The sequence below is a fragment of the Vitis riparia genome, chromosome 19, assembly GCF_004353265.1.
Source record: "Vitis riparia cultivar Riparia Gloire de Montpellier isolate 1030 chromosome 19, EGFV_Vit.rip_1.0, whole genome shotgun sequence".
Classification (NCBI taxonomy): Eukaryota; Viridiplantae; Streptophyta; class Magnoliopsida; order Vitales; family Vitaceae; genus Vitis; species Vitis riparia.
In genome coordinates, this window is record NC_048449.1 from 3,494,587 (window position 1) to 3,511,916 (window position 17,330).

At 35.4% G+C, this 17,330-nt stretch overlaps 2 protein-coding genes across 3 annotated transcripts in view; one reads left to right on the forward strand and one right to left on the reverse strand.

Moving 5' to 3' along the window:
- Positions 1–1,620: 1,620 nt before the first annotated feature.
- LOC117908984 (nuclear/nucleolar GTPase 2) lies at positions 1,621–11,980 on the reverse strand. Its single transcript, XM_034822864.1, has 12 exons — positions 11,880–11,980; positions 10,849–11,087; positions 9,395–9,528; positions 8,854–8,983; positions 8,429–8,589; positions 7,472–7,573; positions 7,255–7,359; positions 6,617–6,745; positions 5,409–5,549; positions 3,527–3,627; positions 2,846–2,903; positions 1,621–2,189 (listed from the first exon to the last, which is right to left on the reverse strand). Exons 2-12 carry the CDS (start codon positions 11,075–11,077, stop codon positions 1,887–1,889), a joined length of 1,593 nt encoding a protein of 530 aa, XP_034678755.1. The 5' UTR covers positions 11,078–11,087; positions 11,880–11,980; the 3' UTR covers positions 1,621–1,886.
- A 1,401-nt stretch (positions 11,981–13,381) lies between these two features.
- The window catches only part of LOC117908978 (plant intracellular Ras-group-related LRR protein 6), a 32,985-nt gene continuing 29,036 nt past the window's right edge, over positions 13,382–17,330 (forward strand). Inside the window, exons 1-5 of one of the 2 annotated variants that reach the window (XR_004650299.1) lie at positions 13,382–13,575; positions 14,077–14,140; positions 14,269–14,405; positions 14,499–14,585; positions 15,237–15,312. Coding sequence is in view for 1 of the 2 variants with exons in the window: in XM_034822855.1 (XP_034678746.1) it covers positions 13,511–13,575; positions 14,077–14,140; positions 14,269–14,405; positions 14,499–14,585; positions 15,237–15,312 (429 nt within the window). In the remaining variant the exon portion in view is untranslated. The remainder of the gene's footprint in view (positions 13,576–14,076; positions 14,141–14,268; positions 14,406–14,498; positions 14,586–15,236; positions 15,313–17,330) is intronic. The other variant, XM_034822855.1, reaches the window with a different exon arrangement.

Sequence of the window (17,330 nt, forward strand, 5' to 3'; positions counted from 1 at the left end):
TTCTTTCATACGATGGTGGGTTTCTTTTTATTTTTTGTAAATGAGTGTTTTTTTTTTTTTCTCTTTTTCAAAATTTATTTATTGATGTTTATCAAAAAGAGGACCCAAAGTTTGACAACGGTTTCAAAGAACAATTTTTTGTCTTATAGAACAAAAAAAAAAAAAAAAAAAAACTAAAAAATACATTTAGTAACCAAAAACTGTTTTTTATTTTTTGTTATCAAAAAATGGAAAATAAGGTGTTTTCAAATAACATCTTTTAATTATTTTCAATTGTTTTCATTTGTTTTTTGATAATTTCTTTTTAAAATAGTTATATAAATATATATAATGATTAAAAATAGACATAAAAATTATTTTTAAAACATATTTAAAAATGATTAAAAATATTTTAAGTTCTTAAACAAACTTTTGTTTTACAAAACATCAAAGAACGGTTTTTAAAAATTATTTTTAAACTATTTTTTAGAACTGTTTTAAAAAACAGTTACCAAACAAAGTCTTAAATTTTGTGTAATATTTATGCATGTAATTATATTATCTTAGCGTAAAAGAAAACAATAAGTACTAGTGTAGTGTCGTAGAATGCAAGAGAGTTAAGTTTAGGGTGAAATAAGTAACATATAAAATAATTTATTAAATTTAAATATATTTTTTATTTTTCTTTTTGTTTTTTTCTCACTATTCCGTTTCCTTGGCATTTCTTATGACATTTTTCGGGAATAAAAGCTGAAAAGAAAAAAGTTATGGCTGAAATGCAATGACTTTCTCAGCTTTTAAGAGAGATTTTCCATGAAAATTTAGATGCGCAGATTCATCTAAAACTGGCATGGAAAAGAGAAAAATCATGTGAAATGAATAATACTGCACTTGGGTCATGGAAAAGACACCTCTAAAAATCTAATAAGATCCTAAATTTATGGGCCATTTTTCACATCAACTTTAGCATCCTTGTAGTCGTACTTTAGGATCAATGGAGAGATTGTTCAAGAGCACACGTCGTGGAATCTAAGCTATGGACCCCAGGATGTTCACACACTCACGTCTTTGGATAAAGCAGATCAACTCAAGTGCCTGACGGAATTAAATCCTCCCGGCCTTATAATCCAATTATGTCGTTGAACCAAATGGCCATCAAAATCATTGTTCCTCTGCACTCCACCTGGAATTAAAAAGATTCTACCTTCCTTTACCATATCCGACTTTTCAATTCATGTATTGAGGAGCTTGCTAGGGTCCCATTTCGGAGACCCCAGCTTGTCTTTCACCTCGGATTCTCTCTGACCATTCCGTAGTATTATTGCCTAAAAGACGATCATCACCACCAAACAAATCCTAACCCATTTTCATTCATTGTATTGTATCAATCATAATGTCACCTGTTTTATCTTCGATCATTGTCAACGGATAAAGATGTTCAATAACATAGATGCAATAATTGAATCCATATGAGACTAATAGAAGCATTAGTGACCACCAGTCTTGCCGCTTGGCGGTAACAAGCTGTGCAACGATCCGCCCAGCTGGCTGATTTGACCAACCGTCGTCTCACTTTGGGCACCGGCGTTTGGGTTTTGGGACCACATGGCCCACACTATAAGGAATAAAAGGCTTTGGATATGGATTGTGAAATATGTGATATTAAAAGACTCATGTCGGTTTTTGATGTTAACAGCTTTCCATAGTCCAGACTCGCTGCAAACTAGCTGATGGTATAAAGCAAGGAAACAAATGATCTTACCGCTACAACACTGCTATTCAGTCTACAAAATCAAACAGAATATAACAAAAACTTCTCTAGAGAATCTGGATTCTTGAGCTACAAAACTTGGGGACTGGTAAACCATTCATTATCAATGCACTTCCTTTTCTGTGTGAAAAAAAACTTATGAGTCAAGGACTTGAGGCAGCTCAGGGTTGTCACCTTCCAACTCTCTCTCACTGAAAAGATCCTTTTGAACAGGGACATTCATAGTCTGCTGGGATGAAATAACATTTGCAATGGCTCTTATAGCAGCTGATGCCTGATTATCATCAACTGCTGTATCTTTCTCCACGCCCGAAGTACTGGGTTCATCTGATGAGTCACCTTCCTGCTGCCTTGGAGGGGGAACGAAGAAGGGAATTCTACCTCTCTGCCAGTCATGGAGGACCATCTTTGCCACAGTCATCAAGTCAGGCTCACCACCCTGGACACAAACCAACCAGAACAGAGTTAAAAGACATGGCTCCATATTTCATGAGAAATCATGAAGAAAACATAGAAGGCAGCAGTCAAGAGGCATTGCTAGAGTGTTTAGCAGGATGGTTGTCATGCATCAACAATTAACATACTCCATAGCCATTTACTCATTTCTTCAAGTCTGGGAAAGTGACTACCCCAACCAAAAAACAAAGCCAAGGACAGAAACCAATCATTTACTACATAGCAAGTAGTACGATAATTGTTAATGCACGACAATGTCCTGCTCAATGTACATGGCAAAAGTAAATGTCTTGATATATGAATACACCAAAAATCAACTGATCTATGGTAATTCAAGACTAACATTTACCCCTAGTTGATTTATAAGAGCATGAGATCAAGTAGTCATTATCTCTATTATTTTAGGTGGCAAAAGGTCTTTCTTTTCTTTGTAGAATTAGATTTTTGTGAACCTGCTCCTATCTTCAATGCATCTTATGTCATAAAACTAAAAAAAATAAAACGAATAACTCTTAAAATGATTCTAATCTATACTAAACTAAGTTGAAATTGGGGATTCTGCAAGCATCTGACTGAATATTTAAAAAGTAATAAAACTAATGAAGTCCAAATCAAGCATCAAGAAGTAGGAATATGTACCTTTAAAAGTTTGCCCGTTAATTTGCATAGCTGAACAAGAAAGTCATTCTCATCATCCCTGAGAACACCACCACAGTGAGATAGTTACTTCAGTGCAGATCTTTCTAAATTTCCCTTGGGGAACATATTTTTCTCGAATTTCAAACCTGAAAAAACCTAAACCCCTCACTCACTATAAAAATCTCCACCTCAATCCCTTGCCACATCAGCCAGCTGCCAAGGGACCAACTCTTTTTGCATTTTTTATCATTAAAATTTGTAATTGAACATATGTTGGATGGCAAAGAATAGGTAAGATATTTCCTAACGAAAAGAAAATCATAACAGCAAGAACAACGAAAAAGGAAAAGGAAAATAGAAAGAAAGAGGGGACAAGCAATTGTGATTCTCCTGGTAATATATAAACAAGAAATTGCCCTTTTAGCTCATCTTCTTGTGCAATTCTTTCTAAAAATTTAAGACAAATCAAGTGGACCCTGATAAAGAATCAAATGTGCATCATCTAAGAAATATAAGCATTTTGAGGATGTAATGTAACTTTGTTAATATCTGCACACCAGGATTTGTAAAGGAGGCTAGCAAACAGTGCCAGCCAACAGTGGAAGAGCTATAATACTCAAATTTTATAAACAGGATGAACAAAAATACAAAAGAAACCAAAACACAAACAAAGTAGCTCACCAGTCTTTAATCTTATATGCTCTTTCCAGGTGCTCCTTCTTTACTCGTTTCAGAACTTCTCCTATGTGTTCAGAAGCATCCTCCAAGTTTGTGACACGTACCTGGAAACAAGGCCCAATCATTCAGCAATAGGAAGATTTATAAGTATAAAAGAAGCATAAAACAGCACACATTTTTCTGCAATATAGATCTACCCAAACCAAGAATATAGATATGATAATCGGATAATACGATAAATCAACGATATAATGTTTTAAATATTGATTTGTAGGAAATCTAAAAGAGAAGTAACTTTGGTTTGCAACACCATTCAATCATCTATAACTTTCCCAAGGTTTTAACCAAATGAACACCAAAAATTAAGATGCAGTTTGGTATTTCAGGGCACACAATAATTTTTTTTATAGGCAAATATTCATTATATTAACAGCGCCTAACAAAATTGTGCACTAAAGTATACATAGTGTACATGGTTACCAAAAGGTCATACCAAGTGAAGGGGTACACAAAAACAAGTCCCACATGCTACATAGAGTTCAACCAAATGGTAAAGTCCATCTATGTACACTAACAATCTCCAAAAAAAAAATACATAAATGATTGTTCGATTGCTTGACCTGCTTTTTTACTAATTCACAAACACTTGCCTATTTCTCGGCTTCCATATGATCTAGAATAGGCATCAAGGAGCAACTCTCCAAGCTTTCTTCCTCTTTTTCCCAACGAAGCCTCTATGCCAGCTTAGGAGAGCATTCTATATCAAGAAGTGAATCACCCAACACTAATCTAAACAGAGCATAAATCAAGTACTACAAGATGACTACTTTCAAGCAATGGCAGAGAATGTGATGAAGCATTTCTTCTTCTTCTTCTTCTTCTTCGTTACACACATAGCATCTATTTAGCATTGCTCATCCCTTCCTTTTGAGCTGGTCCAACATCATTATACTTTCCCATGTGACTTCCCAAGAAAAAAAATTTCACTCTAGATGGAACCCAAGGATTCTAAACAATTCTGAAAGGGAAAGCCTGCATACTTCCATGGGACAAAGAGGGGTAGAGAGATCTAACTAAAAAATACCACACTACAAGACTAGCCAAGCCATTTTATCCTGAATGACTCTGTCATGGAGTTGTCTTAAGAAACAAGGATTCCAACATCCTCGTTCCCCTTCTCGTTTCCACCCCTCAGCTACTCATGCATCTTTGGCGGTGGCTATAGAAAACAAAACAAGAAAAGCTTCTCCAAGGGGTAATTCATCACATTACTTATCCTTCCAAAATTTCATCCTCCGGTCATTGTCCACCCTAAAATGGATTTTATAGTTAAAAGTCTTCCAACAACATCCTCTCTCTTCCTCCCCATATTTCCCAGTAATCACCTTCTTCTAAAAACATTCCCTTTCAGTGGTAAATTTCTTACACCATTTATCTAGAAGAGCTTTATTGAGATTAGACAAGAGTTCTAATGCCCAAACCCCACCTCCCCTCCTCCTTTTCCATGCAAACTATCAACCAATTTACCAAACAAAGCATTTTCTTCATGGCACCTCCTCACTAAAGGAACTCCTTTAAATCTTTAACAACCTTAAGCTAAACTTTCTCAAGATTACAAATAATGACATGAAATAAATTAGTAGGCCAAAGGGTGTGCATTCTATTAGTGTTAGCCTCCCCCCTTTGATAAGTATTGTCCTTCCACATTTAACAAATAATGAACAGTAGGAATGATAATAGCATTAGAGCATCAAGTTTAAAATTTTTTTACGTCATAATCAATATCAACAAAGAGTAGATAAATCTCACCAAGAATGATTTAACAAAAGCTAAAAACAAAAGTTCATCATAAATAACTTCACAAACAAAACCATGAGATACGCACCACACCCTTCAGTACAACATCTGTTTCAGAGTCGCTGTTTTGGTAAACAACTCCAGGGCAATCAATCAAGAAGATTCTCTTTGTGAGGGTAATGTACTGCCACACTTTTGTTTCCCCTGGAATAGGAGCGACCTTGCAAACCTTGTGAAAATAAAGTAGACAATAATGTCAGCAAATTGAACATGATACTATCCTGCATCACCATCTAAATGGCGACAATGAAAAAAAACATAATCGAGCTTTTCAGTGATGAAATTGACAATCCAGGTAGCTATGCATGCTCTGAAACATCCATAAAAATTCCTCCTCCATTTAAACACTTCCACCAAGATCCTACAGCTGATGACAAGATGACTACTCGGTCAATTTGAATAAAAGGAAAATTAACTTCCTTGCCTGAGCAAGTTGAAGCTAAGCTACAAATGTACAGAAGATGTTTAAAAACACAGATGGAAGGTCAGGCATCTTCCTACAGAAAGTTAAAGCCAGCAGCATAGCCTATGGAACTATTAGTCACTTTCATCGATTGGGTCATGTTCTTCACAAAAGAACTTTCGCCTTATATTAAAAATAAGGTAAAAGAAATTAGGAGGGAAAAAAGTCAAAGCATTGATTAGATCCAAGTTAGCCTTCCTTCCAATTTTTTTTCTGTGTCTTTCTTGGGCTTGACTTGTCACAATAGATTCAGAATTTCATTAACCATCATACATCATCATGTCATGAGTTTCCTCAAGAATGTTATCAAGGCTTTTTTGCGAAAATCCTAATATTACAAAGCTGAATCTTAATTTTTTTTTAAATATCCTAACACTATTACCAGAGTAACTCAGAAAAATAACAATACAATCAAATTACACAGTTCTACAAATATTGTTCTAGTTTATAAGGAATATACTAAATTGCCTATTGCTTCCTTTTTTAATAAAATGCAGAAACCCACTACCCGGCTTCACAAGACCGGGGAGAACCATGGAAACATGACCCTCACCCAATAACCATGTAATGAGCAAGTATGGGACTCCAACCTGGGATCTCCCATTGGTGAGAGGAAGCACCAGCAAGTTGACTTGCCCATGGGCAGTCTTGCTTCCTTCTAATATAAAATAATTGTAGCATATTGAACCCACCAGCCACAAATTTACAGGAGAAGTTGATAGTAGTGCAAGAACTGAAACAACAGAACTGGAAAAGGGGAACAGGAACATTACATTCTTTGTTCGCAGTGTATTGATCACTGATGATTTTCCAACATTGGGATACCCCACAAATCCCACAGATATTGCTTGCTTATCACTTTTTAAGCGGGCAAATTGTCTCAAAACAGATAGAAGAGAACCCTGGAAGCAAAAAAATAAAAATAAAAATAAAAAACAAGAAAAAGGTACATTAAAGCTAAATTTATTTTACAACACAAAAAAATTCCAAGATTGCCAAAATACACTGACAAGAATATATACATATATATATCATATATCATGCACCTTTGCAAGCCTTTACGAAAACTTATATAAGGTTTTTTTAACTTGCTTTGTTAGTTGTCTTTTATCTTCTGAAAATGTGGCTTATTATGAATCTAAGATAAAAGAACCTGGCATTAGATATCTACATGAAACCCCACAAAGATCAGCAGGGACCAACAAATGTTACTTGCTATTTTAGACATCTAAAATTTTTGGGAAATGAACTGTTGAATTTTAGGAAATAGATGCACATTTCTGTTGAGACCAAGGAGTTGTGAGTCCTAAAAGGTGAGAAACTTTTGCCCTTTAACCCTGTTGTGTTCTAATAACAAGTCACTCCTGCTTGCCTGCAATTAATAGACACTATTAAAACACATTGAAATTACCTTGCCAAAAGACTTGTTGATGCTAGCATGGAAAGCTAGAGTAGGGAATTCTTTAGACAACACTCTGAGCCATCCTTTTGTAGCCCAAGCAGGAATTAAATCACACTGAAAAAGGGCATTAAAATTTTCAACCATCTCTAGAAGGAACATCATAAAAGAAAAAAGTTTTGATCCTTAATATCCTTGCCGAATTGCCATGATGAAGAAGGTAATTAACCTTGTTTAACAAAAGAATCATGTGTTTATGCTTGCAATGCTCCTTCAAATGTTTCTCTAAATGATAGCATCTTGTACCTTGTGGATCCCTTGCATCCAAAACCTGTAAATGGAGAACAGAAGTTTGAACAAACTGGAAGATTTAAAAAAGAGACAAAATGAGGCATAACAATCAAGGCAAGTGATACTACAACACAAAATGATTCAAGCCAACCATCATTGAAGCCAGCATCATGTGGTCTCCACAACTCTAGGAGCCACACCACCCAAGCCTTTGCCTAGATGTCGAGACTCAATTCCCAACTTGAATGGGCAAGCCAGCAATTAACCCCAGGCCCTACCTACCCAGCCGAGCGATTCTCCATCCACCTTAAAGCCCCCACTTGGGTTGCAAGCCCGCGTTACCGAGGCCGGCTAGCCAACTGTGTCAATTCTTCTGAATCACTTGGTAGGCTTCCAGCCATCCAAAATACTGAGCAGGTAGATGATTATATCGCCCAGTTAATCTATTGACCTAAGAAAATAGCAGGCAAGACCAAAGAAATGGAACCCACCATCTCCTGCATGTTTCTGAGAGGGACTGCCATTCTATCACATTATCATACTCAACGACCCTAGTGAAGTTATAGAGCTAGGAAAACTGCAAGCAAGCACAATACTGGATATTCCCATCTCCTGCATCCTATGGCATTATTACGTGGCAAGGCGAGAATTATCTCTTTCCACTAACCATGCCAAAATACACAAAGATATTACTAAATTTACAGAACAGCTGAAAGAGCAACAAGATTCGATATACAAATTCACAGAACAACGGAAGGGTAATAAATTCCAATGCTATTCCACAAGCAATTCCAAATTGACATGTAAGTGTAGATATAATATAATTTGAAAAGAATGTATTGTCACTTGTTCACAAACATCCTGCACTTTGACAATGAAGAACAGAAACACTGACCTGGACAACAACATCTGAAGAGTCTATCACTTTGTAGAGCTCACCCCAGATACGTTTGCTTTGACCCTTCTCAAACATTGTATGGCGGACAAGGTCCCTGAATCCATCTCCTTCACTTCCTTCTGCATGCGCACTGCCAGCATGCTTCTGCTCAAATGCATCTACAGCATCAAGGAAAGAAAAATATTAAGTATATAGCAATTTTGAGTTCACAAAATGAAACAATTGGGTCAATTTCCAAAACTTACAAAATGGCTTCTCAGACTGTACATTAAACAAGGAACAACAAACATTGACATCTTTAATTTACAATCCTCTACATCAAAATCTTTGAAAAGACAGATTGAACATAAACTTGAGGTGCAAAACAACACAAAATTGAAACTTTTTTTCCTGACCACAAGGAATACAATAATTTCATTTACCCTGAGAACCATCAGCTTTCTTAACTAAAGACTCATAATCCATCGCCATAAGCTTCGGTCGTATTCTCTTTTTCTTTGGTCCAAATGCATCCTCAAACGGCTCTGTATCGAGCAGATGAACTCGTGCTTGCTTTATAGGAAAAAAAAAGGGATTCAAATTAGCAAATGACCACACACACACACAAAAACCTGTTCCATCAAAGGACTTTGACCATTTGAAATTATCAAGAAGTAAATATATACATATAGTACTCCAATAGATATTTCTGAAGATCTAGGAACCAACCAATGACATATAAAACATTTAGGATTCACACAAATGAGAAATAGTTTTAATTTATGCTCGTCATAGATAAATTCTGTAAAACAGAAAAATGATAGAAATCACTTATGCATCAAAAAGTGTACACTGAAAATGAAATATAATAAATTATCTAATTTCAACAGATAATGGTGAAAGATGAAAGGAGGGCATTGCTATTCCCCTCCTTCCTCTTCCAAATAAATATGGAAGCTCCTAGTTTACAGAAAAACTGTGTACCTTCTGGTGATCATTTAAAAGAGACATGGGCAGTTTCTTCTCCTTCAGGATAACATTGTAGTTACTTGACATCCGGCTTTGGAGCTCCTCACGGAAAAATTCAAGCTCTTTCTGATTTACAACTCGAGTATTCCCTGAAAAATACATTGCAAAAAAAAATTGAAAATAAATCAGTTTATTGCTAGAAGAGATAGAATCAGAAAATATCACTACTTAAGTTAACAGTCCAACACCAAGAAAGGCCTTTATCTCTACAAAAAAAATGAGCTACTTGTGTCATGCTTACTCCAAAGTTTTTATTTTTTTGTTCCAAGAAAGACAAATCATTAACTTCTTCAAAAGAAAGTAAATTTATTAAACACCAAATGGGCTCGATCCAAGTACACAAGAGTATCTTGAGTTACACCCATAAGAAGAAAGAAAAAACGAGGAAATACAACCTTGTTCAACTCAAAAACAATACATACTAAAAAAATAGTCCAAAAAGAGCTTCTCCTATAAGTAGCAGATTCAACTCCATGCACACAATGATTGGTCATGTGGTGCTTTATAATTGGTCATGCCATGGTGGAGTTTACATGTTGTATTTTAGACACATAGCCCACACTGATTGGTCCACATGAACTTTGTAAAACAAGACATCAAAATCATGCAAAGAAGCAGGGACTATCCTCCACATCTCTCTCATGTACTTCCCATGTCATATTGGCATTTCATAAACCATACTTGGAAAGAAATAAATGACTCCAAAAAGCACAAAAATCATCATGAAGGCCTTAGGTCAATGGGAATGCACCAGGAGATAGTTCTAGATGAATCTCCATCTCTTCTACACAAGTAACGCAGATTCTAGAGGAAACAGGCTAATAAAAAATTAACTAAGGATAGCATGTAATGTTGCAATTTTGGAAATTTGCCTTTACACAAGCTGGATATTAAAAAGTTGTCAACTTTCCACAAACTCCATTTGGTTGCACAAAATTAGATTTGATCAAAGACTCAACTTCAAGATATAGATCTCAACAATCATGATTTCATTATGGACTTGATTTATATAGATTATGACCAACACAATTAAATTCTAATTACAAAGAGACATGTGTATAGAGTAATCAAACAGTGAAATCAGAATTGGGGCTTCCCATTTCCTCCAAATATAATTCAAGATCCAATCATCCAACAAATGCAACAGTAGCTCTTTTCCACGTACAAGAGATTATGTTGTTTATGGGTAATTTAAAAGTTCCAACTTCCAACTATATCAATTACATCAACTATATCATACGTATACAAGGTTAATATCCTGCATTAAAACACCGTAGTATATAATGATATGCAGAAAACACCAACATTTACCACATTAAGACCTTCAACTGATTCAAACCATATAAACAGGACCAACACAGCTAATAAACAGGAAAACAAGAAAAATATTCATAACATATTCTACACACCAAACCATCTGCGATCTGGTTGAATTCGTGTAGAAGGCAACTCCTTGGACTGAAGCTCATGCTTCAAAATTTTCCCTTTCCGATCACGCTTTGGCCTTGTATTGTACATCTTGAGGCGCCGCACTGTGGCAGCACTTCGGCCTTCTTTATCCCCATTCCCTCTATTCACATCAAGGGAATGCTTTGGTTTTCCAGACACATTCACTTTCCTCTCCTTTTTCTTTGCCATCTTTGCTTGCCTGTAAAAAGATTAACACCTATAAATCAAATAGAAACACTAAGAGTTCAAAGTTATCCTGACTCTGGAATAAGGTAAAAAATATAAACTGTCCCAGTATGCTCAAGTAAACTAGAAAACGAAAATTTTAACATTCAGAGCTTCAATTCCTCATATTTTCCTCCATTTTCTTAGCAACCAAATGGAATACAAAAATCCTAACCTTAATTTAGCTGTGGAGATATTGGAATAAAAAAAATATCAAACATGAAATTAACCTAAAAGTCCTCAGGGAACCAAAATCCTTTTGGATCGGCGGCTCAGAAAACCAAATTTTTTCACGCATTCTAGAATTTCACCGTATTTTAGCCTCTGTTCTCGCGAAACGGAGGAAATGTAACAGAAAAATAAAAACTGTGTATGCTTATGCTCAAGTAAACCATAAAAGGGAAATTTGAAGATTCAGAGCTTCAATTTGTCACATTCGCCTAAATTTTCTTCGCAGCCAAAATAAGAAAAAAAAGAAGCTCAAATATAAATTCCGGTGTAAAGATGGAGTCTGGCTCTAAAAATCCAAAAGATAAAATTTTCAAATTTTAGAACTTCGATTCCTCGTACTTTCCTACTTTCCGTTAGCAACAAATCGAAGCGTAAAACCCCTAAAATCAAACAAGCAATTAACCTAAGAAATCATCAGGAAACCAAAAAATTCCAATGCATCCCTATAATTTCACGCCTCAATACCTATATCTGTAAGTATCAATCCATCCACCTCTTCATGAGATATACAGAGAGAGAAAATGAAAGCACTGACCTGAACAGAGGAGAGAGATGAGAGATTGTAGTCGGCTGGAAGAGAGGCGAAGGGCTGGGATTTTGGGGTTTTCTATTTAGTTCGGCGAGAGGGCTGGGGTATTTCGTCTTTTCCGCCTCTTCTGGTTCTTTTCTTCTCGGTTGGGCCGGCAATAAAAAATAGATTTGGCCCAACCATGTGTTGTTTAGTGGGGCTGTAAGCCTGTGTAACTCGCCTCTAGTTGGGCCGGATTGAAGTCCTGGACCCGATCCAATCGTATCCTGGACTTGGATCTTCAGCCCATTGTTGGGTTTGAAGGAGTCTTTTAATATGTTCCTATAAGGTAAAATTTAAATTATATGAAAACTGCATTCCTTTGGAAAGAGAGGGTACAGTGAAGTGAAAGATATCGACTAGCAGCAAATGACATAGATTTTGGTGGAAAGTTGAACCAAGTTGATGGATAAATTTAAATCGAGAATCTAGTTGGACAATCAAATTACCACCCTTCTTGAGCAAAACCCCCCCCCCCCTAATCAACTAAATTTAGAGCCTTTAAGTCATGTTTGATTCGCCTGATATAATACGAGATGAGATCAATATTATATTATATTCCATATTTGATTGGTAATGGGATAGAATAAGTTGTTTTATCATTTATTTTATCTTATATTCAATCAAATATAAGATAAGATAAGTAGTAGGATATATTATCATATCCATTTTTTCATCTATTTCACATGAGATATACATATCTCGTATGTAAAAAATTTATTTATTTATTTATCAATTTTTTATTTGTTAATATACTCATTTTACAAAATAATTTTTTTATTATAAAATAAATTTATGATTAAAAAAGAAAACTATTTTTTTTTTATAAAATAAATATTAATATATGATATATAAATTATTTTTATATATTAAATAACATAATATAAAAAATTTATTTATAAAGTTTAAATATTTTAGTCATGAATATTGTTAAATATAACAAAATTTTCATTTTTAAATAAAAAATATTTGAATATGATATAATTTTTATTTTAAATATTAAAAATAATATATATTTTATATTATTTCATAAATATAATATAATATAATATATTTATTAGAAATATTACCTTAAAATATTATGTTCATAGGACATGTATATTTAAAGATATCATATCGCATTAGAACTCATATATTAGGATATGTATATCATATATTATCAATAAAAAAGATATGATATGTAGTAACCAAATATAACCTTACGGTAATAACGGATTTACCAGTTTTACGGTCCACATGCCTTTTCACCGCACAATTTTAGACACTTTGAGCATTGAACTATGAAAGAGAGGTATAAACACGAGACTCATGACTGGAAAAGACACGTGTTCACCTCCTTAAGATTTTTTGATACATTATACAGGGTTAATGAGTTGGTAGTTGGGACTAATGGACCCGTCTCCTAACAAACCTTTCGTATTTCCCTATCAAGAAATAAAAATACACGTTAGCCCCCAGAGCCACAGTTGACCCTAACGTAAATGTCAAGATGTGGACAAGCTACTGAACTAACTAGGGGATTTCCATAGGAGAGGATCTACTTCTTCCAACATTCATCACTTTTGAAAACACGCGAGATCCGACTACCCGATGCCACCATGGAGCGGGCGCTCAAAGCTGCACGAGCCTCTGGTTCACTCAACCTATCCAATCGCGCTCTCAGGTACCGATTTCATCTTTCCTATGTTTTCTCGGCAACCAAGCAGACTCAAACGAGAATATGAAGTGCTCCAATCTGCGCACCTTTTTCTTTCAGTAGTCTCTCGCAGTTAGAAGTAGCACCAACAGAGGATTAACTTTAGCGAGTTAGGTTTAGGTACAGATTTTAGGTTTCTCACATTTCTCTGCAATCAAACAGGGACTAAAATGTATGGAATTGTCAGAAGTCAGAAGTGAATCGTTTATTAATAAGAAATGCATTTCTTATTTGATTTATTAAATTTTGATTTTTTTTTTCAATGTTGAGGCACCGTATTTTTTGTTCTACCTTTTCTTTGGTTACTTAGAAAATAGAAGAAAGTAAATTTGATGTTTACAATGTAAGAAAAAAGAAAACTCAACTTCAGATGGTCAGATTTGGCATCCATATATGTGCATGTTATCATACATGTAAGTGGATGTGTGATGTAATCAATTGCTGTCCTTTTATCTCACTGTATTTTAGGGAAGTGCCCGATGAGGTATACAGAAGTCTGGATGCAATCGGGGAGGGGGAAAAGTGGTGGGAGGTATTCTTCATACCTTTTCTGACCTGCTTTATCAATTTTCGGCTTCTAAATTATATCGTGGATGAAGCTGCATTTGATTCTACGATGTGCATACTGCTGACTGAAGGGACTCTGTTTTGTGTTTCCAGGCTGTGGAATTACAAAAGCTTATTTTGGCCCATAACGATATCGAATCATTGAGAGAAGACTTGAAAAATTTATCCCTGTTGTCTGTGTTGAATGTTAGTAACAACAAGCTTGTCCACCTTCCAGCTGCTATTGGAGAGTATGTTGTTCAAGCCTTTTAGTTGTTAATTCTGTTTGAATTTGTTTTCTCCTCTTTCTCTTGATGTATGAGTTTTTTGCACTCGATTGACAGTCTCCCCATGCTAAAATCATTGGATTTGTCACAAAACTCAATTGTTGATATTCCTGAAGTGATCGGATCAGCAACTTCTCTTGTCAAGTAGGTTTTCTTGTTTTCCTTTTCCTGGTTTGGTTCTATGCATCTGTGATTATATTGGTGCATGTGCTGCACCCTGAAGTAAACAAGTGCTTAATGAACTATATTCCCCTCACTGAAGAATGATGGAGAAATATGCCTTTGCACAAACAAATTGGTACTAAGTGGACAACTGAATTTGCAAGGGTAGAACGCTTTAGTGTGCCACTGATTAGTAATTTAGTGCTTTCCTAGATCTAGCTAGCAACTTGTTTGGTCCTTCTTTTGGTCCCCACTTTAGTTAATGATGTTGATTGACCAGCAAAATGCATAGCCAAGCATACGGTTTCTTTGTTAGGGGATTTCCCCCCATAATTTGTATATTATTGTTATCTTTTGTACGTGTTCTTGTTTAATCCTAGATCTTTACAACCATCTTGTTGTTCTTGATAGATATTTCCCCCCTTTTGTTGTTCCTGTTTAAAGAAAACAAAATTATCCTTTGTATTTTTGGAAGGATTTCTGATCATTCTCATGTACTTGAACTTCATATCAATGGACAGTTTGCTTTTAATAAAAAAATGTTGTATTTAGTTTTGTTATTTTGTGAACATAAGAGTTGAATATGTTTCCTTTCAGTGTTTGATTTCTTCAGTTTCAATGTGATCTCTTCAGGCTTGACTGTTCAAACAACAAACTTAAGGATCTCCCAAATTCCCTCGGAAGATGTTCAAATTTATCAGAACTCAAGGTAACACTTACCATGATAGATTGTATGTCCAGCAACTTTGAGTAAGGCCAAGACTTAGCATGTGATTGTTGTTATTTTCAACCTTTCAATTCCAGATTTCTAGATGTATTTATATATAAATCATGTTTTGTTTGGATTACCATACCTATGGAGCACTTTTTTTTTTTCCCTTTTTTTTGACGAGTAAGCAAGAATATATTATAAAATTCAAAGAGAGACTACACACTAAGGTGCATAGGATGTATATAATGGGTATTAAAAGGATTTTCCAAACAGAGATAGAACACAAAAACTACTCCCTTAATCAGGTTGATCTCACTTAATCTACAAAATCAATTAAAGACATTGAGCCTTTTTCTATATACATGCTAACCCAGGACACTAGACTTCTAAGAAGAGAGCACTTTAGCAATTGAGTCGATTGCTCCTCACTTTCGAACGATCTTTGATTCATTTTCTTCCAAATTGTCTAAAAAATACCTAGGGACCGACTATCCAAATCTTCTTGTGTTTTTTTTCTCCCAAAAGAGTCATGCTAACTTACATTTTTTTTCCTAATTGAAAAAGGAAGCACCCATACAATGCCAACAAATTGAGAGCAACAATTGCCATAATTCCCTTACTTTGGCATAGTGTAAGAGGATGTAATCAATTGATTCTTATTTGTTTTGCAAAGAAGACATGTTTGCTAATTTTTTTGATAGGTGAATGCAAATAATATTAGTAAGGTGCTAAAAAGGGCACTCCAAAGTAAACATAATGTATACAATGATCACCAAAAGGTGTAAAAAAAATGATGAGGGAAAACAAAAAATTGTCCCCTCCCTTAATAAGAACTCAATCGATCAATGAAGTTAAATAAGGACATTGGTCCTTCAACTATATACAAGTTGGTCCATGATAATAAGTTACAAAGAAACACGGTTTTGAGCCTTTTCTCCTTCGAAATTGTTCAAAAGAGGCACAAAGGATTTTGTTGCGGCTTTTGATTTCCTTTTTTGGTGTCAAGTGGAAACATAGTTGTGAAAGGTGTGTTTTAGGCGCGCCCAGGCGCAAGGCGGCATGACGCGAACAGTCAACGCCTCACCTTACTCCAGGCGATGCCTATTGAATGAGGCACAGCTTAGGCGTGCAAGGCACTCACCTTTGACTAGGTGCAAAGCCCCAAAAAGGTATGCTTTTTCTTATTTTGCTTCTTATTTTTCTTTTTCTTCCTCCACAAATCATGAATGTGTTGCAAAGGCGGAGCTGGGAGCCTTAATTTGGGTTTTTTTTTTTTTTTTTTTTGTTGGGTCAAAACGTAGTGTTTTGAGCTGCAACATATTTTAAAGAGAAAGGGGCCAAAACAACGTCGTTTTGGCTCATTTCTCTTTAAAAAAAGGCCTAGCCAAGATTAGGGCTAAAAAAAGGGCCCAACCACTTATGACCCCTCCAAAAAAAAAAAAAAAGGCTTAGCCCAAATTTGGGCTCCTTATCTCATGCATGCAGAAAAAGAAGAAACCATTGAGTAGAAGAAGAAGGTACCTTTTCGGGTGTATTATATAAAATTATATGTGTAAACTAGGGTACTCCTAACTTCACTAAAACCTGCACCTTAGTTGCGTCTGCGTCTTAGTTGCGTCTGCGCTTTAGTTGCGTTTGTGCCTTAGGCTCTAGGAGGAATTTGCACCTTGGTGCACCTTGAACTTTTTAAAACTATGAGTGGAAAACAAAATCCTTGTCTTTTCACAATGTAACAGAATGTGGGGTCAATCGAATCCTCCTGGATGTGGCAAAAAAAAAACATTCATTAGCTAACATCCATTTTTTCCTATGAAGCTCATCTACAGTCAAAGCTTTTCCCCAAGACACCTCTAAAGCAAAAAAAAACTTACCTTAGGAGGAACCCGTGCATTCCAAACAACCCCTACTGGAAAAGGCCTAATCTCCTAGGCTTTAGAATAGAGTAAAGAGACTTAACAAAGAAAGTTCCACTTTTTGTCTCCAACCAAATCACCTTACCCCCTCCTTCCCCATTC